We start from the raw sequence: 19,806 nt of genomic DNA on the forward strand, positions 1-19,806 counted from the left end.
TAGATACAGACATCGCCTGTCAATCAACTCAAGAATGCGCATGCGCATTAGACAAACACGCCTGGAAAATTGCGTTTTTTAGCGTAATATGAGGTAAAGAAGCAGCATTTATGTTACCATTTTGTCAGATTTTACTGCTGATTTAAAAATTTTTCTTTGTTCGTAATCTTGATCAACCGTTTTAGAGATTTCCGTGTTCCCCCCATTCAAGTGGATAGGAGCTGTACTGTCATGACTGGAAATAGCCTCAAATAGGCCGACAGTGGACTGACTTGCTAGAAAGTTTTAGGTGACCCAAAAAGGTGCTGACGCGAATCATGGACGCAGCTTCACGATTGCTGTAACAACACGGATAGCGAAGTATCATAAGGAGTGGCCATTCCTACTAAGAACATTTAATAATAAAAAAATAAAATAAACAAATCATCAGGTCAAACCAGATCACAGTAATCTGCTTTAAAATGTCTCCATCTTGTGAGCCAGTCAAGAAACTGCAAGAAAAATGACTAAACAAAAAAAAAACGTGATTTGATTGGGTGCTTTTATTATTATTATTTATTTTAATCTCCTTTTCTAATGTACAGCCTACAACCATTGAGCCCCTATACCATGAAACATCATTTAAATTGTTAAAAAAAAAAAAATATATAAAAAAAAAAAAAAATAGCCAAGTAACTTGGTAAGTTACTTTTTGTAAGGTTAGATTACAAGATAAAGTAACTTTACCTAAACTAGCCCTGAAAGGTTGTTAGTATTGTTCTAGGTAACTAAAACGTTTGCTCAGAGGCATGCGAAGAGTAATAATACAAGTGAAAATGACACACCATTTTAATAAAATATTGGTTTACAGTGATCAGAATTACAAGATACATTACAAATGTGTAATGTGTAGTGTGATTTTGGTGAAACTGTATGTAATATGGATGTTTATTGTTTAAATAATCACCTTGAACTACAGCAAAACAGTGCTGAGTAAGTTACTCTAAAAAAGTAATTAATTACTAACTACTAATTACATCTTCTACAGTGTAGAATTAGATTACTGTACTAATTACTCTGTCTGAAATGTAACTGCATTACTTATTACTAATTACTTTCTGAAACCCTGATCAACCTCGACCAGATGAAAAATACAAGTATAGACATGAAACTGTTCTTTTAATTCTTTCAAATAAATCATATAAAATCAAATAAATTATTCATGAACTGGCCAAAGAATTTAAAGGGGCAGCGTTAAATAGAAAACATGCATTTTAACATTAGACGTTAAAATTCGATTTTAAATTCACTATTGTTTTATGCAGAATTGTTCTAGAGTCTATACAGTATTTAACACAATTACATCAGAAGTAACTGATGTAATCCCTAAATGAGTAATCCCTTACTTTACTTTTTCCACTGAAAAAGTAATTTAATTACAGTAATTAATTACTTAGTAATGCATTACACCCAACACTGCAGCAAAAGTGTTTAACCATGTTGTGTTCGAACTCACAAAATACTGGAACTGAGTTTACAATGAAGTTATTTATTAAAACTTTGGCATTAATTACAACTCTGGACACGTAAAATGTCACTAAACAGGATTTTCAATACTACTCCGATTTGAACATTCGGGACTTTTAAATTCACAGTGTGTAGACGACTAGTTTGTTGTACTACAGTCTTAATCTCTGAAAATATGTTACCACTTCCCTTATTATAGCTCATTTACTTATTATAACAAAACGTTTCGATTGCATTAAAAATAAACAAGAAGAAATTTACACCACAACTTGGACTTCAGAATTGTAACCATCAAGATAGTAAGGTAAAAAATAATTAAATTTCTATTGCAATAAATAAAGCGTAAAAGGAATCTTATTGAATGTCATGTTTAGGTGATTCATAACAACCACAACAAATATATGGTAGCAGACAAAAACAAAACTAAAACAAACAACAACAAAAAAAATCAGTGCCAAAGGAACATAATGTAATTGTACATTAAATTTGCGCTCAGTACAAACATTCTTGATTGGAAACCAGCCTGTGACCCGATTAATCTCTTATTGATAAAACGGCAACGTTATCATTCAATAATTGTGTTTCATTGCACTCTGCGTTCGTCACGTTCTTAATGTGGAGATGAATTGTTTAATAGCCAGACTGGTAACATTGTTTACATACAATTCCAGACTAATTAGACCAACACCATGATAAACAAAGAGTGATGATGATGCATAATCAATGTTCTCCCTTTCAAATGTATCCATTTACAAATGTGAAAGGCACAATAATATGACCATCAATCATTTAATTAGGGTTCATTATTATGACTTCCGGCACCATAGAGAGAAAGACAATTCTTTACAAACAAACAAACAAACAAAGCTGTCTCTTTAAAAGGAATAGTTCAACCAAAAATGAAAATGTTCTTTAGAAAGTTTACTTTCATTGCATGGAAAAAGAACTTGTTCGTCTCAGCGTCACTTTTCCATACAATGCAAGTAAATGGTGACTGAGGCAGTCACTCTCCCTAACAGCTTACAACTGCCCCTTTATGACATCACCACTGGGGGGGGGGTGTCCCTCCCCAAAGGGTGTCACACCTAGAATGAATGCACTGCAGCCGTTTCCCTGGCAAACGCAGAATGTTGACGGTTGTTTATTTCTGCTTTAGAGTTCATCTTTGGGAAGGGCTTCCTCGTCGTCTTCCTCCACTGGTGGCTCATCTCCTTCCTCTTCATCATCAGCTTTGGTGCTCTGCTCCTTGTTTCTCTCCTCTTCCTCCTCCCGTTTCTTCTCATCCTGTTCGTCCTTCATCTTTTTCTCGGGACCCTGCGGAAAGAGCGGCTAAATTAAAGGCCTGACATTATTTGAGCCTATGAACAAGATTTTCAACAAGCAGTCAGTGGAGAAGACAGTGTATATAAAACATAAAGAAGTTACATTTTCATATTTTCAGAAGTAATTTTTGACTCCAACGAATGATCTGTTAAGCATTATTGAATGTAGTAATATTAGTTACCCCTATAACGCCATGTGTATCAACTATGAATATACACAACGTTTGACGGCTTCTGTTGCACTCTCAGTTCAAGAGTGGTTTCAATGTTCATATCGATCTATTTAAAATGACGACGTGACTCTTATGTTGGGATAAATGACAGCTTATTTTAATAAAGTAAAAGTGACAGTAATGGTTATATTGTTACTGATATTTTAAAATGAAGATTTGCTGAATATAAGCAACTTGTGCTTGGTTAAAATTTTGTATATTATTTTATTGAAAAATCCCCTTTGAAATCCATGTATTCAAATATGATACAACAGACTTTTGAGGAATATCTCTCAATCACCATTACATTACATTCATGCCCACCACAAAAATGATCACAGAGCTTTGAAAATTCTGACAAATACTTTTTATAAGATATATTTAAAGTGTGAACTAATATTTCTGTGTATTTTCATATATGCATTCTGCTCTGTCATTATAAAGATCTCATTATTTTACATTACAAGCTATTATGATGTCATCTTACCATAAGTTCCTGAGACCCAGCGACAAAAGTTTTACAATTTCCACTTTTTAAATGTCAATATAGTGTTTTGTGCATAAAATACATCTGAAAAAAATAGTTTATTGAAAAAAGAATATTTTATTCATATTGTATTTGATGTGCTGAATTGAACTGTTATACATTTCAATCCATATTTATAGACCAAAGAGAGGAAGTTGTCATGGCCAAACTCTCAAACATTTGGGATCTCTGAAAAGCTCAGAGAGTCCTCTGATAATACCAGATTTACCACTGTAGCATGTACGGGCTTAGAAAAACTTCAATAACAAATGTCCTGCACAGAAATGAATTGCTGGGCCTCAGGAGGATAATGACCTTTAAAGCCTAAATATAATAAACATGTGCAAAACATAGTTCTCATAGTTTGTCTAATGGTACTAAAACAGTTTAATGTCAAAAAATTAGAATTTTCTGACAAATGTTATTATAAAGTGTCACCAAGAGAGGTTGTAAAGGTTGTAAACCCCCCAATTCATGACACAGGAATTATATAGTTTTCCCTTTTTTTTTTTATTTGTAACAAACAGCACGTCATTGTGTCACTCGAAACATCATATATTAGTCGGTCTCTCTGTGAAATGGCAGCAACAAAAATGTTGTGACTTTGGTCCTCATATTTTGGTTTTGGTGCCAGGCATGTGTTGCCACAGTAAGTTCTAGACTTACAATAACAGATAAAAAAAGGGTATGCATTCCTTGCTAAACTTGGTAAATTTTCCACCAGGGTAAAAAAAAAAAAAAATTGTCAGAAGACAAGTCAGTGACCTTTACTTTAGCATATTGTTTATATTCCTTAAAGGAATATTCCAGGTTCAATACAAGTTTCAACTCGTCCCTTCTTTTCTTTAAAGAAAGCAAAAATCTGGATTACAGAGACGCACTTACAATGGAAGTCAATGGGGCCAAATCTGTAAACATTACTCACTGTTTCAAACGTATAGCAACATGACATAAAAAATATGCGTTTTAACATGATTTTAGTGTGATAAAATCGCTTATTAACCTTTTCTGTGTAAAGTTATATCCAATGACGTATATGCCATGATGATGTAATGTCAACAAACCCTATAACCCTAAAACGACTGATTTAAACAACTTCACAGTTCAAATAATACATGCGTTTTAAAAGAAGAATTAATGTAAGTGCATTTATGAAATAATAAGCGTCACATTTCTGCCTTTAAACCCTGCAAAAATTGGCCCCATTCACTTCCATTGTAAGTGCCGCACTGTAACCTCCATTTTTGCCTCCTTTGGGACGATTATGCCACAAATGCTGTCGATTGAGCTTGACTTGTATTGAAACCTGAATTTTCCTTTAAATTTGATTCGCTCAGAACACTTGACACTGTATATTAGATAATAATAAAAACAACAACAAGGGTTATATCGTTCTTAATTTGTCATTTAACATTTTTTTGTGATGAGGAGGGCAGGTCTGGGCCGTCCCTGCCAGCCATGAGTTAGGGCTAATCAGCCGGAGACGAGCCGGAGGCACCAGTTCGAGAGAGAGAGACGCACGCGGCCACGTTGCATGAGTGTCTATGTTTGTTTATGTCTGTTTTATGTTGAGTTTTATCATTAAACTTTACGTTGACGGTTCAGCCGGTTCCCACCTCCTCCTTGCCCATCCTGAACCGCGAGGGGTGCGCGGCCGCGTGCGTCTCTCTCTCTCCAACCAGCGTCTCCGGCTGCCCTTTATCTCTCACTCTCCCGCTGATCAGCTGATTCAGCGCCAGCCGTGCTCCATCACAGCCTGGCCACGCCCACCCCGACACACTGTTTTATTATATTTTCAAAGTCAACATGTGCTCACATCTGGTGTAAAATTTGGATCCTGGTTATTATATTATCTAATATCTTACTTGTATTAAAAGAATAGTTCACCCAAAGATGAAAACTCTCTCATCATTTACTCACCCTCATGCCATCCCAGATGTGTATGACTTTCTTTCTTCTGCAGAACACAAATGAAGGTTTTTAGAAGAATATCTCAGCTCTGCAGGTCCATACAATGCAAGTGAATGGTGACCAGACCTTTGAATCTCATTAAGGCAGCATAAAAGTAATCCAAACAAATCCATTGGTTTAATCCATGTCTTCAGAAGCGACCTAATCGGTTTTGGGTAAGAACAGACCAAAATATAAGTCCTTTTTCACTTTAAATCTTTATTTCAAGCTCGATTACACTTCCTAGTGCTCTGTGCATGCAACAAGGACTAGGAAGTGTAATTGAGCTTGAAATCATGATTGTGCCTAGAGACTTCAATGTCAAGATTTAAAGTGAAAAAGGAGTTACATTTTGGTCTGTTCTCACCCCAAACTGATTGGAATGCTTCTGAAGACATGGCTTAAACCTCTGGAGTTGTATGCATTACTTTTATGCTGTCTTAATGAGATTCAAAGGTCTGGTCACCATTCACTTGCATTGTATGGACCTGCAGAGCTGAGATATTCTTCTAAAAATCTTCATTTGTGTTCTGCAGAAGAAAGAAAGTCAGACACATCTGGGATGGCATGAGGGTGAGTAAATGATGAGAGAACTTTCATTTATGGGTGAACTATCCCTTTAAGTTGAATATCATTCAAAATCTTTCTTTTAACTGATAGTATTATGTACTTATTGAATCCTCAGGACGCCGCCACTGTTTTATCTTTAGTTTACATTATGGATACCGTAGGTCTGTCCTGTGTAAGCATCTTGTACCTTTGTAGCACCCCACGTTTCATTTCCAAAATCTTCTGCTGCCTTCACGTCATCTGTGATGATGAAGTTGTCAAAAATAGTCCCAGACTTCACCTGCAGAGAAAAATAAAGACAGAAAAATAGTACGTTTCTTGTTATATATACTGAATATGTGTATATATATGTCTGTTTGTGAACACATAATATATTATGATTTTAAAGGAAATGTTCAGAACTACATCACTCCTTTGGCATCTGTGAAACTGAACTGAATTTGATGGTGCACACTGCCTCTTTGTGGTGGTTTAATGTGTGTGAACAGTCCGAGGTGTGATACGGTGTGAACTTTCTGAAAGCCTCAGTCACTGACCCTCTTAACACATATGCATGTACTGACAAACAGTCATTTTAACAGTTCTGTAATGGACATCTCAGGATTTTTAAGTCCTGTAACAGACTTACTATTGTGTTGACCATCAAATATCGAAATGAATGCAACAAATGCATACTATCAATACAACACGCACACATCTTAAATGTCACTACATTGCATCCTACGTCCTGTTTCACATACTATTCAAAAAGATAGTAGGCAGTATTCAATAAGCAGTATGCTAGTCCATTCCAAACACAGTCAGTCTCTTTTCTAAAAGTTTCACAGACCTGCCAGAGATCCAAGCCAATGACTCCGATGTTGTCGAATTTGTAGATCTCGTCATCTGGGGCATACTCAGGGTTGTCAATTTCAGGATGCACCCACACTCCCTTGTAGCTTGGGTTATCAATCTGTTTGGGTTTCCACTCTCCCTAAAAATGAACATCAACTAAACCTCAAATGACTGAAGCATTGGGAAAGTAACGACAGTTTGAACACCACCGATGCAGACGTTTCTGGTGTGTAATTCTGTACCTTGTACTCTGGGTTTGGAATCATGGGAGGCTCCCACTCGCCATCCATGTCTTCATCCCAGTCTTCTGGCTTCATCGCATCAGGATCAGGAATATTCTCAGGCTTATCCCAGTCCTGAAACCACGAGAAACAAGAGTTAAACATGGTTTGATGTAACCACCACAGATATTTTAGGAAAACAGGTGAACTAATGGGTAAAAAACTGAAGTGAAAGAATAGAGCAAACCCTTACAAAAAGTACCATGGTATTACCATATTTTTCCAAACATTTAATACCATTTTTTTGGACTTGGTACCACAGTAATACCATGTTATTTCTTATTATGGTACCACAGTATTACAATGTTTTTGGACATGGTACCACGTAATTACCATGTTCTTTATCATGGTACCATGGTAATATCATATTGTTGTTTTTACATGGTACAGGGTATATCCATTTGTTTTTACTATGGTACGATGGTAATACCATGTTATTTTTTGTCATGGTACCATGGTAAAACCATGTTGCTGTCATGGTACCATGTTATTACTATAATTTTTTTTCATGGTACCACTATGTTTTTATGGACATGGTCCCACAGTAAAAGCATTCTTACATATGCAAAACCATGTGTTATTGGACATTTACTGCGGTAATACCACGCTTTTGGACATGTACCAAGTTGTACCTTGGTATTCTTTGAAGTACCTTAACCCTCCTATTGCGTTCGGGTCATTTTTGACCCGGTAGAGGTAAATCATCATTTTTAAATACCACATAGTTTTTTTGTATGGGAACCAAACTTTGTGACTTTGTCAAGACTATCAAAATACACATAATAAAAAAAAAAAAATCAGATTTTTAGAAGAAATTATTTAAGAGATATAATTATTTTATAAAACTTTTGCGTTCCTTTTGGGAAACAATTGTGGCTATACACATGATATTACGAAGATATTTTCGCACATTTATGAATTATATTTTTCTTAAAAATACTTAACTTCTAGCCTCTTTCCCATACTCTCACACACACTTTTGTTTCAAAATGGGACTGTATCTTGTTTACAAACATGCACACACGAGGGCATGGGTAGCTGAGCGAGTATTGACGTTGACTACCACCCTTGGAGTCGTGAGTTCGAATCCAGGGCGTGCTGAGTGACTCCAGCCAGGTCTCCTAAGCAACCAAATTGGCCCAGTTGCTAGGGAGGGTAGAGTCATATGGGGTAACCTCCTCGTGGTCACTATAATGTGGTTCTCGCTCTCGGTGGGGCGCGTGGTGAGTTGTGCGTGGATGCCGCGGAGAATAGCGTGAAGCCTCCACGTGCGCTATGTCTCCGTGGTAACGCGCTCAACAAGCCACGTGATAAGATGCACGGATTGACGCTCTCAGACGCGGAGGCAACTGAGATTCGTCCTCCACCACCCGGATTGAGGCGAATCACTAAGCCACCATGAGGACTTAGAGCGCATTGGGAATTGTGCAGTCCAAATTGGGGAGAAAAAAAACAAACAAACATGCACACTCACACACAGAACTGACAAAACAGATGTAACAAACATAACAAATAAACTATATCAAATGACAAACTGCCTAAAGGGAGGTGTGGCAAGAGCAAAAGTTGAAACATACATAGTCTGAATAAAGGTTGGAAGAAAAGCCCACAATTTACTCTGCCGCCCTCTACAGACTGATCTAATCAAGAAGCTTGCAGCATAATCACACATTAACGTTCAACAACAGTTCATGCAATAAACAGAATACATTTTGTTTAAAAACATTGTATACAAGTACAGATGTTGTGTAGTTGTGTTGTATAGTTGTTGTAAAGTTGTTTGGTTATAAAAAAAATATATATTTGTTTGTGTAGATTTTGACTAGCGAGTTGTTTTTCAGCAGTAATGAGTAATTAATTCATATGGAAGTTAACAGGAGAATTACTAGAAATTCTCACTTTAAATATTTCTATAAATTTAATGCAATGTTATATTCAAATGAAATTTCATTTAGACCTTGATAAAAAATATATCTTCACATGTATCTCACTGGTTTAGCTGGAGTTAATGTATATTTTAAAATTTTTTGATAAAAAAAAAAAGAAACTGACATCATACATAATAACATTTATATTTATCAGGTAACATGCCACAAATATAGATCTTTTTACATGTATGACCTGCTAAGAAGTTAACAATGAGCTACAATATGGTTTTTGATGAAAACAATTGGATTATGAATGTTTTATAAGCTTAAAACTCCACCGGGTCAAAATTGGCGCGCAAATGCAAAAGGTGTCCGCGTATTTTAAACGCAATAGGAGGATTAAAGTAATTAAATTACAATGCTTTATGAATAAAGTATACTGTTTTTAAAGTACCATGTTATTGTCATCTAATATAGACATTATAGATATTACAGTTTTATCTTCTGTTAATGCCTGATCTTCTGTAAAGCTGCTTTGAAACGATGTGTGTTGTGAAAGGCGCTATATAAATAAAAATGATTTGACTTGACTAATATCACTGGACCATGCTACGCCACAGTACTTTTTTGGAATAGGGAAACCACTGAATACCACACATGTGCCCCACCCTTCTCTCTATTCATTAGAGCATCTATACACAGTTTAAAACTTGATTCCAGTCTACACCAGACAAAACCTATTAAAACATCCCATAACTCGTACATGAAATGACACCTGAAACCTCCATTAACCCGATCATACCTCTGGTTTGGTGTCGGTCTCGTCGTCGATCTTGGCACGGTCATCCCAGTCCTCAGGTTTCTTGGCGTTGGGGTCTTTGATCTTCTTTGCGGGCAGAAAGTCCCAGTCCTCCTCCAGAGAGCCGGACTCCACCTTCTCATTATCGATCTTCACCTCATACGTCTGATCCGGATTCAGAATCAATGTGTACAAGTGAGTCAGCTCATCATCCTGGAGAAGTGAAGGAAAGAAGTGATTCATTGGAGAGCATAGAATTTATACTTTATCTAATTTTAAAAACAAACACATCATTTTGACCATCCCAGTATGACCATCCCCACCTTGCCTTTTTTACCTGACATTAGGTTATATTATGGAAATGAAACTATGGGCTGAAATGGGGGTAAAAGGATCAGGAAATGGCGCAGGTCAGATTCAAACCGGTTTTGTCCGTATGAGTGCCACAGCTGAACATGTAAGTGCATTAACCACTAGGCCACGGCTCTGACATGAACCCACCTTGCATTTGATCTCTTTCTTGATGAGGTGATTCTTGCCTTTGTAGTTGAAGATGACGTGAACCTTCTTTGTGCTGTAGCCACAGATATCAGGCCCTGTTTACATCAAGTAGACAAGAAAAAAAATCAATTCATGTTTTATATGATCAAGACTGGCGTTAACTAGGCGTAAAGGCGTTAACTAGAGAATCTTGGCACACATACCGAACATGACGTAATACTGAGAGTCGCCATGCATTTCAGCCTGGTTGAGATCTGCGGGGAAAACTTTAACATATCCGCCGCCACAGTCAATCTTCTGCTCGTGTTTGACGGTGAACTGGATCACCAGAGATTTGCCCTCATTGCTAAAGGGCTCAAAGCGGGCAGAGGTGGCATAGAAGCGGGCATCCTGACTGGTCTGCAGACCTGTTGGTGGTTAGAGGCGTAACAAAAGTGAAAAATATAGCTAATATAGAATTTTATTGCGGTTACATAAAATGAAGGCACTTCATATACACTTAAAAATAAAGACTTAACATCTAAAAAGGGTTTTGAAGCCTGATGTCATAGGAGAATGTTTTTAAATTTCCACAAAGAATATTTGATAAACCATTTATATACGGGAGCTTAAAATAACTAAAAACCAAATTCACTGATCTAAAATACCTATAACTAGGGATGCACCGATATGAAATTTATATGCCGATACAGATACCGATTTTAACAAAAAACTATAGGCTGATACCAATATTTTGCCACTTATCTTATTTTGGCATCAGTTGACTGTTTTACTTAGAAATGCTTAAAAAATTTATAATAGCTTCCAATATATATAATTTCCGATATCTCAGTCAGAGACAAAGTCTTCTGGTTTCAAAGTATTTTGTTTGGTCATGTAGCCTACAGGCAAGTTCTGCTTTCACAACGGTCACGTCCGTTTGTTTTCTGCATTAACGTGAGAATGAGAAAGAATTCAAATTAAATATGACATGTTCTTAGGAGTGCCAACCCTTCTACATATTGTGGCTCTCATTATTTCTGGATTGTGCATTTAAATTAAGAGGGTTATTTTTAAAAAAGTATGTTACTAATTAATAATAAATCAATCATCGTTTTTTCATATTGGTGTATTTTCATACTTAATATCGACATGCTGATGGTTTTAATTTGGTCAATAATTATCTGATAAATATCGGCAGCCGATACATCGGTGCATTCCTAAAATAAACCACTGGTTTTTCATATCTGCGTTTTCATGCTTATTACCGATATGACGATGGTTTTAATTGGTCAATAATTACCCGATATATATTGGCAGCCGAAACATCGGTGCATCCCTAAAATAAACCACTGGTTTTTCATATCTGCATTTTCATGCTTATTACCGATATGCCGATGGTTTTAATTTGGTCAATAATTACCCGATAAATATCGGCAGCTGATACATCGGTGCATCCCTAAAATAAACCACTGGTTTTTCATATCTGTGTTTTCATGCTTATTACCAATATGCTGATGGTTTTAATTGGTCAATAATTACCAGATAAATATCGGCAGCCGATACATCGGTGCATCCCTAAATTAAACCACTGGTATTTCATATCTGTGTTTTCATGCTTATTACTAATATGCCGATGGTTTTAATTGGTCAATAATTACCAGATAAATATCGGCAGCCGATACATCGGTGCATCCCTAAAATAAACCACTGGTATTTCATATCTGTGTTTTCATGCTTATTACCGATATGCCAATGGTTTTAATTTGGTCAATAATTACCCGATAAATATCGGCAGCAGATACATTAATGCATCCCTAAAATAAACCACTGGTTTTTCATATCTGCGTTTTCATGCTTATTACCGATATGCTGATGGTTTTAATTTGGTCAATAATTGGCCGATAAATATCGGCAGCCGATACATCGGTGCATCCCTAAAATAAACCACTGGTTTATCATATTTGCGTTTTCATACTTATTACCGATATGCCGATGGTTTTAATTTGGTCAATAATTACCAGATAAATGTCTGCAGCCGATACATCATGCATCCCTAAAATAAACCATAGTTTTTTTCATATCTGCGTTTTCATTCTTATTACTGATATGCTGATGGTTTTAATTTTGTCAATAATTGGCCGATAAATATCTGCAGCCGATACATCGGTGCATCCCTAAAATAAACCACTGGTTTTTCATATCTGCGTTTTCATTCTTATTACCGATATGCCGATGATTTTAACTTGGTCAATAATTGCCCGATAAATATCGGCAGCCGATACTTTAATGCATCCCTACCATGCAACATAAAGAGCTTTATTATTCTCCAAAGAACCATATAGCAACTCAACAACCCTATACAGCCAAAAATGGTTCTTGATGAGTTGCTTTAAAGAACCACTGAAGAACCTTACTTTTTGAAGGTGTAGTACAGTGTTGAGTGACTAGCGAATCATATGCTTACCCTTGTCTTTCTCAGCATCTCCATAAAAGTTCCCAGCGGTCAGTTTAAACTGCCCATAGTCAGATTTGTGCTCTGAATTCACCCACCGACTTTTCCAGGCATCTGCAAATTCAGATATTTAAATTTATTTAAATTAGAAGCAAAGAAATAAGGCTAAAACACCACCAGAGAATGTAAAATGAGATTTGATGACAACATATATGCACAAATTCAAGTTATTCCACAACGAAACCAAAAACGTACAGAAAAGGACCTTTAAGAGGAAATCAAAGAAATGTACGAGTGTAGCAGGTCCAGTTACATTCCACACACACTTACTGACTGATATTTAAGGAAGTTTGTGAAATAACTTGACTGGCACGTACATTTGGGCAGAAACTTCCTTTTACAAACTGATTTGCTTGACACATATGGGTTGCATATGGGACTGCAAATTTTGCTTTCATTTTACAATAGCAAAACTGTGTCCAAGACATGTTTTGATAAAATTATAATTTAAAAAGATCTTTAAAATAAATGCACATCTTGTTTACTAAACAAACAAATTATAAAGGCATCTAATGAATTATGCACGTGTCATGTAACATAGTGTCTTTAATACATGTGAAAGAAAGAAAGAAAGAAAGAAAGAAAGAAGATGCATACTTTTTGGGTTTAACTTTGCAAAACATTGACACACTGACATTGCAAAAAAAGTAATAAGATCATCTTTCTAAACATAATCATAACAAACACCTGTTTAATTAGTCCTCGTATTCTACTAACCATTCAGTTGCATATTTTAATGTCACTCATTAATGCATGCAAGTTAATCATTCACTCACCTCCATCCAGAAACTGCTCTTGAAAGAAAACTGTTGCATTGACTGTCAAAGCCAATACTACAACAGAAACAATCTGACTAATAATTTGCATTTTTATTAATTTAAAAAACAGCACACGGCACGCGCCCTCTTTCTCCCTCTCGCTCTCTCTCGTGCTCGCGCTCTCCTGAGGTTTTTCCGAGAAGCGCGTGGCTGCACAGATGTCTGTCGCTCATTGGTCCACATCCCGACGCTCTCGACCAATCAAATGAGACCACGAAGTGCATGGCTCACATCCACACCGGATACCGCATCCGCCTCCTGTTCTGTTCTCAGATCAGTTTGTGACTGTTCATAATACCCTGTGGTCTACTTATATGACAGGATAGAGCTGACTCAGGATCAGTTGCCAGGGGCTCGCCGGTTTGTGATTGTCATGGAGGACGTGTAGGCGGCAATGGAGTTTGTGCAGTTATGTTTTCTAAGGGAACATGTGGAATGCACTATAAATGTATGTTGTATCTACAAACTCTGAACCATGTGTTAAACCCAGTAAGCACTCTATTAGGCCTACAACAAAACGAACCAATCTAAAATAATCTATTAATGTTTAGATTTATAGGCATTTGAAATAAGTCTCATAATAAGTGTTTTTAGAAGTCTAAAAACGTGCCAGTATACAACAACGAAGGCGTTAAAGGCTTCAAGACTTAAAAGATTTATCATTATAACTCCTACACCTCCTACACGCCTACAGCAACAAGAAAATTGAAACGGAGAACCAAAAATTCCAAAATTAGATAATTCCGCAAGGCTTTCTAATAAGTTAATTCCAATAACGTTTAGTCATGAATCCCAATCTAAAAGACATTTACTGGTCCAAGTGGCTCATTAGCTGGTCCGAGATGGTCTCCCATCAGCTAGCAACTGGTCATACCAGTTTAAGATGATCAAGCTGGTTTTTGGAACATGGTAGCTACAAACCAGCCTGGACCAGTTCATGACCATCATGGACCAGCTCCCATGTTCCAAAACATAGCTACCAACTTAAGAGTGGGTCTTAATACCCTTCATAACGTCTTTATAATAAGCTACTTTGTAAAGTTATATATTCCAGCTTGTTAAATTGCCATTGAGGTTTCAGCTTATCACAGTTTTAATACCTCACTAGATGGGGCCGGGGGTGGGGGCGGGGAGGGCATTCTGATCTCTAGGGTGGGCAATAGCTTATGTATTTGTCTATGGTGTGCTCCTCCTTCAAAATTTCACTTGGGTTACATCTTAATTTTCTGGGGGGTGGGGGATTGGCATAAGAAAAATCTGACCGGGACATGTCACCAGACATAAAGAGTGGATTACTGAGCATATGGGGGCCCTAAGCAAAATCCTACTTGGACTTGCGTTACGTAAATCTCATCATCAGCAGAGTGCTCGAGCACTGAATGCACTCAGCCCGATTTTTCTAACCTCGCGTCTTTGAACGTGCAGAATGCACATGGGCCTGGAAGTATTTGCATTAATTAGTGGGTCCACAAGGTGGCAACACTCACATTTGAGTAGTTGCTGTCACAAAGAAGCCTAGAATAAGATGTAATCACTTGTAAACATCAGGAGACGAAGGTAAAAACAACAACAGTGGATGTTGCAAGTCAAGAGTGCGTTTGTGAGAAGGTCAGGAACCACCTGCATTTGTAAAACTGGAGTCTGAAGGACTGTTAAAGAAATCTTTATGGGTCTGAACTCCTGAAGAGAAATAGTCTGGTGTCTCATCGCAGTCCTAGCGCACATGCGCCAACCGCATGCGTATGTGCGCACAGTCAAATGGAGTATACTTTGACAGGCTCACGTTGGACTATACGTAGACGCTGAGCGTTTGCGTCGAAATTGAAGTACACTTTGGGCTATACTTGCAGCTTTTAGTATATTCCAAAAAATTACTTTGCTTTGCAGGGCCCCCTGGTGGCTCTGGGTCTTTATAAATGGATATTGGAAGTCTGGCTTTGGCTTAACATACTTAAATTCTTAATTAACCAGTTTTTCTCACAGCAAAAGTTGTTGCATGTGTTTTCCGTCATCGACGGGGTGGGAGGGTTGCATGTGTCCTCTGTTCCGGCGCATTTCGTTAGGATAAGCGCCATGACGATGCATTTCGATCCTTTGCTTTACTTGCGCTTGTGGGGCATAGGGATAATTTGAGGGGACAAAGCTAATCCCAGAACCCCCTAGATCCGGCCCGGATACTGTTTGATGTCGGAAAGTTCAGAAAAACACATTTTCACAACTTAGTTTCAATAAACAGTAAAAAAGAAAAAAAAATAGCTCTTTTTGGACTGTGGAGGAAGTTTTGAGTAGTAAACACTTCAGTATGAATACACAAAAGGTACAATAAAGAAATGCTAAATTGCCCATAACAACTATTGACTATTTTATTCCTGCTACAGATATTTATGTATGGCCTTACTGCTTGTGCACAGCCAAAGAGTTCCCCTTCAACACTCTCTTCTTCATCTGCTTTGTTATTATATTGGGGCTGCAAGACATTAATTGGTACAAATGGCTGAAACATACAGGGGTTTTAAGCCTGGTTTGAGCTAAAGAAGCCACAGTTTTGTGAGATTTTATTTAGTTATTTATTTGGTTATTTTGTCAGGGTTTCTATCTTTACCATTTCAAGAATAGAAGGTGCGTGACTGAAAATAGCTGCCTGGAGGTGTTACCAAGATGACTTCTTGCAGTTCAAATGAGTAGCTGTAGATGGCACTTTGACCCTGCAACTTCCTGGATAACCTTGTTCAACTCACCTGACTCCCACTGACAGCAACAAGTAACTCTCTGTGTAATGTCATATCATTTGTGACATAATTTCTTCTGTCTCTTTCTTCTGCGCTAGTGCCTATACTACTCCAGCCACCTTGAGAGCTTGGCAGAACAACACTGTAGATGGTGTTGAACTTTGTGTGAAAAATTGTTTGCTATGTTCCTCAGTTGTAAGTCGCTTTGGATAAAAGTGTCTGCTAAATGAATGTTTTCCAATGTAAAAACTCACAGTAACATAGTTGACCATACAAAAAAAAAAAAAAAAAATTCTAACAGGTAAAACAGTTGACTGAACATGAGAAAGTACAGTAACAAAATGAGCAAGGGAAAATATTTCACAGGTTATATTTATGACAATGATCATTTGTATTTATTATTTCATCAAAACCTTGTTTTAAAGTTATTGAACTGAACACGATTTTAAAATGTCTCAAATGAATGCTAAGCGAATATTCAGTAACTCCTTTTGTAAAACGTATATTTTTAAATATATATATATATATATATATTTTATTTTTTTTTTTTACTAACTCTTTATATCTGTAGAATGTGCTTTAAATGTCAACCATGTTACCCATTGTCCACTATTTTTCCTTTACTAGGTAACATTGTTGACTGGTAACATTGTTGACATTTTTAACATTTAGTGTCTTTACTCAACATAGGGGCTTACAACTACTGAACACATGCTATCTTTGGAAATGCATTTTCCAAAAATTGAATGATTTTTAGCAGTCTTTTCTTGTAAAGGTTTAAAGCGATTATACTTGAGTAACACCGTTGACAGTCAATTAATCCACTCTTGACCCAGGCTTGGCTTTTTAACAAAAATTTGGGAAAAAGAGAAAGAACATGACTTTAAATCCTTCATGTGTTTTCTGAGGATATTAAATCATGTTGTGCAAGTCATGTGATATTGGGACAAACTATTTCTTTCAGGTAACTTAGTTGACAATAATTTTTTGGACATACTTAAAAATAAGTATTTCACAATAAAAACTTAGAACTTTTTGTTGTAAATAAAATATATTGATAATGTAATCTATATAAAGGCAAAAGTATAAAAATTATTTATGTTTGAGGTCATTTTCATGCATATTTGCAAAGTAGAATGACCAACTCTACAAAATCGGAAAGCTGAATACCAAGGTTTTATGTCATACGCAACTTCTTTTTAAGCAAAAGAGATGGCTTTTCCAACAAATAATAATGTGATTTGGAAAATATATATCCCATGGACATGAAATGTACCTGCAATTATAGAATAACCCATTCATTCTCACCTTCTCATTCACATTATAGCTTTGGATATTCGGAATCCAAACATTATTTATTTAATACACTTTCTATTTCTGCTGTATATACTGTAGACATATGGAAGAAATAGATATAGAGTATAGGCCATTCTGAACTCAGCTTTTGGCTCGTTTTGGACTAGAACACGAGCATATGGTGAAGTATATACTGTATTCTGCATACTATTTTTAAAAACAATATGTGAAACAGATTGCAGTATGCTGCATGCTGAATTATTGTTACATTACATTATGTGTAAGTCAGTGAGTGTCTTCCAGTTATCATCGTGGAAATAAATACGGTTATTTGCATTTTTAATCCAATTTTGTGCTAAAATGTCTTAGCTTTTGGCTGCTTGGTCAAATCATCAAGAAGGAGACACACTTGAAATGGAAGGTCAGGTTGAGCGCTTTGCATTGTTGTATATAATATCTGCACATTTTGGCACATGTTGAAGGTCATTTAGGAATTCCATGCAAATTTTGCATATATATATATATATATATATATATATATATATATATATATATATATATATATATATATATATATATACACATACTACAAAAAATTGTATGCGTTATAAGGTAGTATGCCATTCCGAACATATCCCATGTCCTTACGTGCCACCTAAAAATGAAAAACAACAGTCAAGCACGTTCTCTCTCCCCATCTATCACCATGCCAAACTGATGTCTCATTACGGCATGTGAAGAGAATGTAGAAAAGCTGTAGAAATCAGACCCAATTAATTCCGCTTGCTTCCCTTATTATTTTCACCATAGAACATGTTCCTCTAATCAGCAAGTTAACTACATCCCCTGTTCCACATCCCTGCACAGAAAGACACAATCGATTCATTATTATCAGACCATCACTCAAGCAAGGAGTGAAACGCATGGAACGGCAAGTTGTTGTGGTTTGTGATGGTAGACCTCTACAGAACTGTGTTAAAAGCATTCCCATCTCTTATAAATGGTTGACCAATAAGGTTTTTCAAAAGCTGATGCCGACATCTACTGAGCAGGTGTCTGATGGCTGATATATTGTTGATACATATATGCATATCTATCTATATATGATATATTGATATGACACATTTTAAATAAATGGCAGCGAGATTTGCAGAGGCAAATAAATGTAAACATTACATTACAAACATTACTATTTTATAATGTTCATCCATTCTGCTGTTGCGCATCACATGAATAAGTTGAATAATGTATAGTTACCTGTCTCTTGTAAACTGGAGCTACATTCTCTTTAATTAAAGCAGTCAGCACCTTATTTAAATCCCTACACTGACATCCTCTGTTAAAATGTCCACAAGACAGCCTCTTGATCTTTGACCTCTTCTCTGACCTTTACTCGACACTCGTCACAGGCTCATCATAGGATGTCATGCAACACATCAACAGCCAGAAAAAACTAGATCACATCAAAGCATTACTCACAGCCACCAACATAACTAAATGTTTTGAAGAAGCTTGAGTTACTAAAGTAAAGTAAACTAGATTAAAGTAAACTAAACTAAACTAAACTAAACTAAAACATTTTAATCTTTATTTGTTTTAAACTAAACTAAACTAAACTAAAACATTTTATACTTTATGTTTTGAAGAGACTTTAGGAGCTAAACAATACTAAAGTATTATTCAAATTGATATGTAGTGAAACTAAACTAAGCTAAACATTTTAAACTTTATGTTTTGAAGAATCTTGGGGAGCTACTAAACTAAAGTCAACTAAACTAATCTAAATTAAACTAAACTAAACTAAGCTAAAACATTTTATAATTTATTTGTTTTAAACTAAACTAAACTAAGCTAAAAAAAAATTCAACTTTATGTTTTGAAGAATCTTGAGGAGCTACTAAACTAAAGTAAAGTCAACTAAACTAATCTAAATGAAACTAAACTAAACTAAACTAAAACATTTGATACTTTATTTGTTTTAAACTAAACTAAACTAAAACTATTTATACTTTATTTGTTTTAAACTAAACAAAAGTAAAACATTTGATACTTTATTTGTTTAAACTAAAATAATTAAAACATACTTAATTTGCTTTAAAC

At 36.0% G+C, this 19,806-nt stretch overlaps 1 protein-coding gene across 1 annotated transcript; it reads right to left on the reverse strand.

The window, feature by feature from the left end:
- Positions 1-1,508: 1,508 nt before the first annotated feature.
- On the reverse strand, positions 1,509-13,818 carry LOC127442682 (calreticulin-like). The gene is made up of 9 exons (XM_051700881.1): positions 13,640-13,818; positions 12,816-12,917; positions 10,573-10,776; positions 10,370-10,464; positions 9,872-10,081; positions 7,163-7,276; positions 6,916-7,059; positions 6,274-6,366; positions 1,509-2,820 (listed from the first exon to the last, which is right to left on the reverse strand). The coding sequence occupies exons 1-9, from the start codon at positions 13,728-13,730 to the stop codon at positions 2,659-2,661; spliced, it is 1,215 nt and encodes a 404-aa protein (XP_051556841.1). The 5' UTR covers positions 13,731-13,818; the 3' UTR covers positions 1,509-2,658.
- Between the last annotated feature and the right edge of the window lie 5,988 nt (positions 13,819-19,806).

The sequence above is a fragment of the Myxocyprinus asiaticus genome, chromosome 6, assembly GCF_019703515.2.
Source record: "Myxocyprinus asiaticus isolate MX2 ecotype Aquarium Trade chromosome 6, UBuf_Myxa_2, whole genome shotgun sequence".
NCBI lineage: Eukaryota > Metazoa > Chordata > Actinopteri > Cypriniformes > Catostomidae > Myxocyprinus > Myxocyprinus asiaticus.

What these genes read in the sequence shown, in the direction of transcription:
- LOC127442682 (XM_051700881.1), bottom strand. Translation starts at nt 13,730, where the DNA reads ATGCAAATTATTAGTCAGATTGTTTCTGTTGTAGTATTGGCTTTGACA. An exon ending in AGACCGACACCAAACCAGAG is followed by an intron (nt 7,277 to 9,871) that starts GTATGATCGGGT and finishes TCGTGGTTTCAG; the next exon opens with GACTGGGATAAGCCTGAGAA. An exon ending in TTGGCTTGGATCTCTGGCAG is followed by an intron (nt 6,367 to 6,915) that starts GTCTGTGAAACT and finishes TTTTCTCTGCAG; the next exon opens with GTGAAGTCTGGGACTATTTT.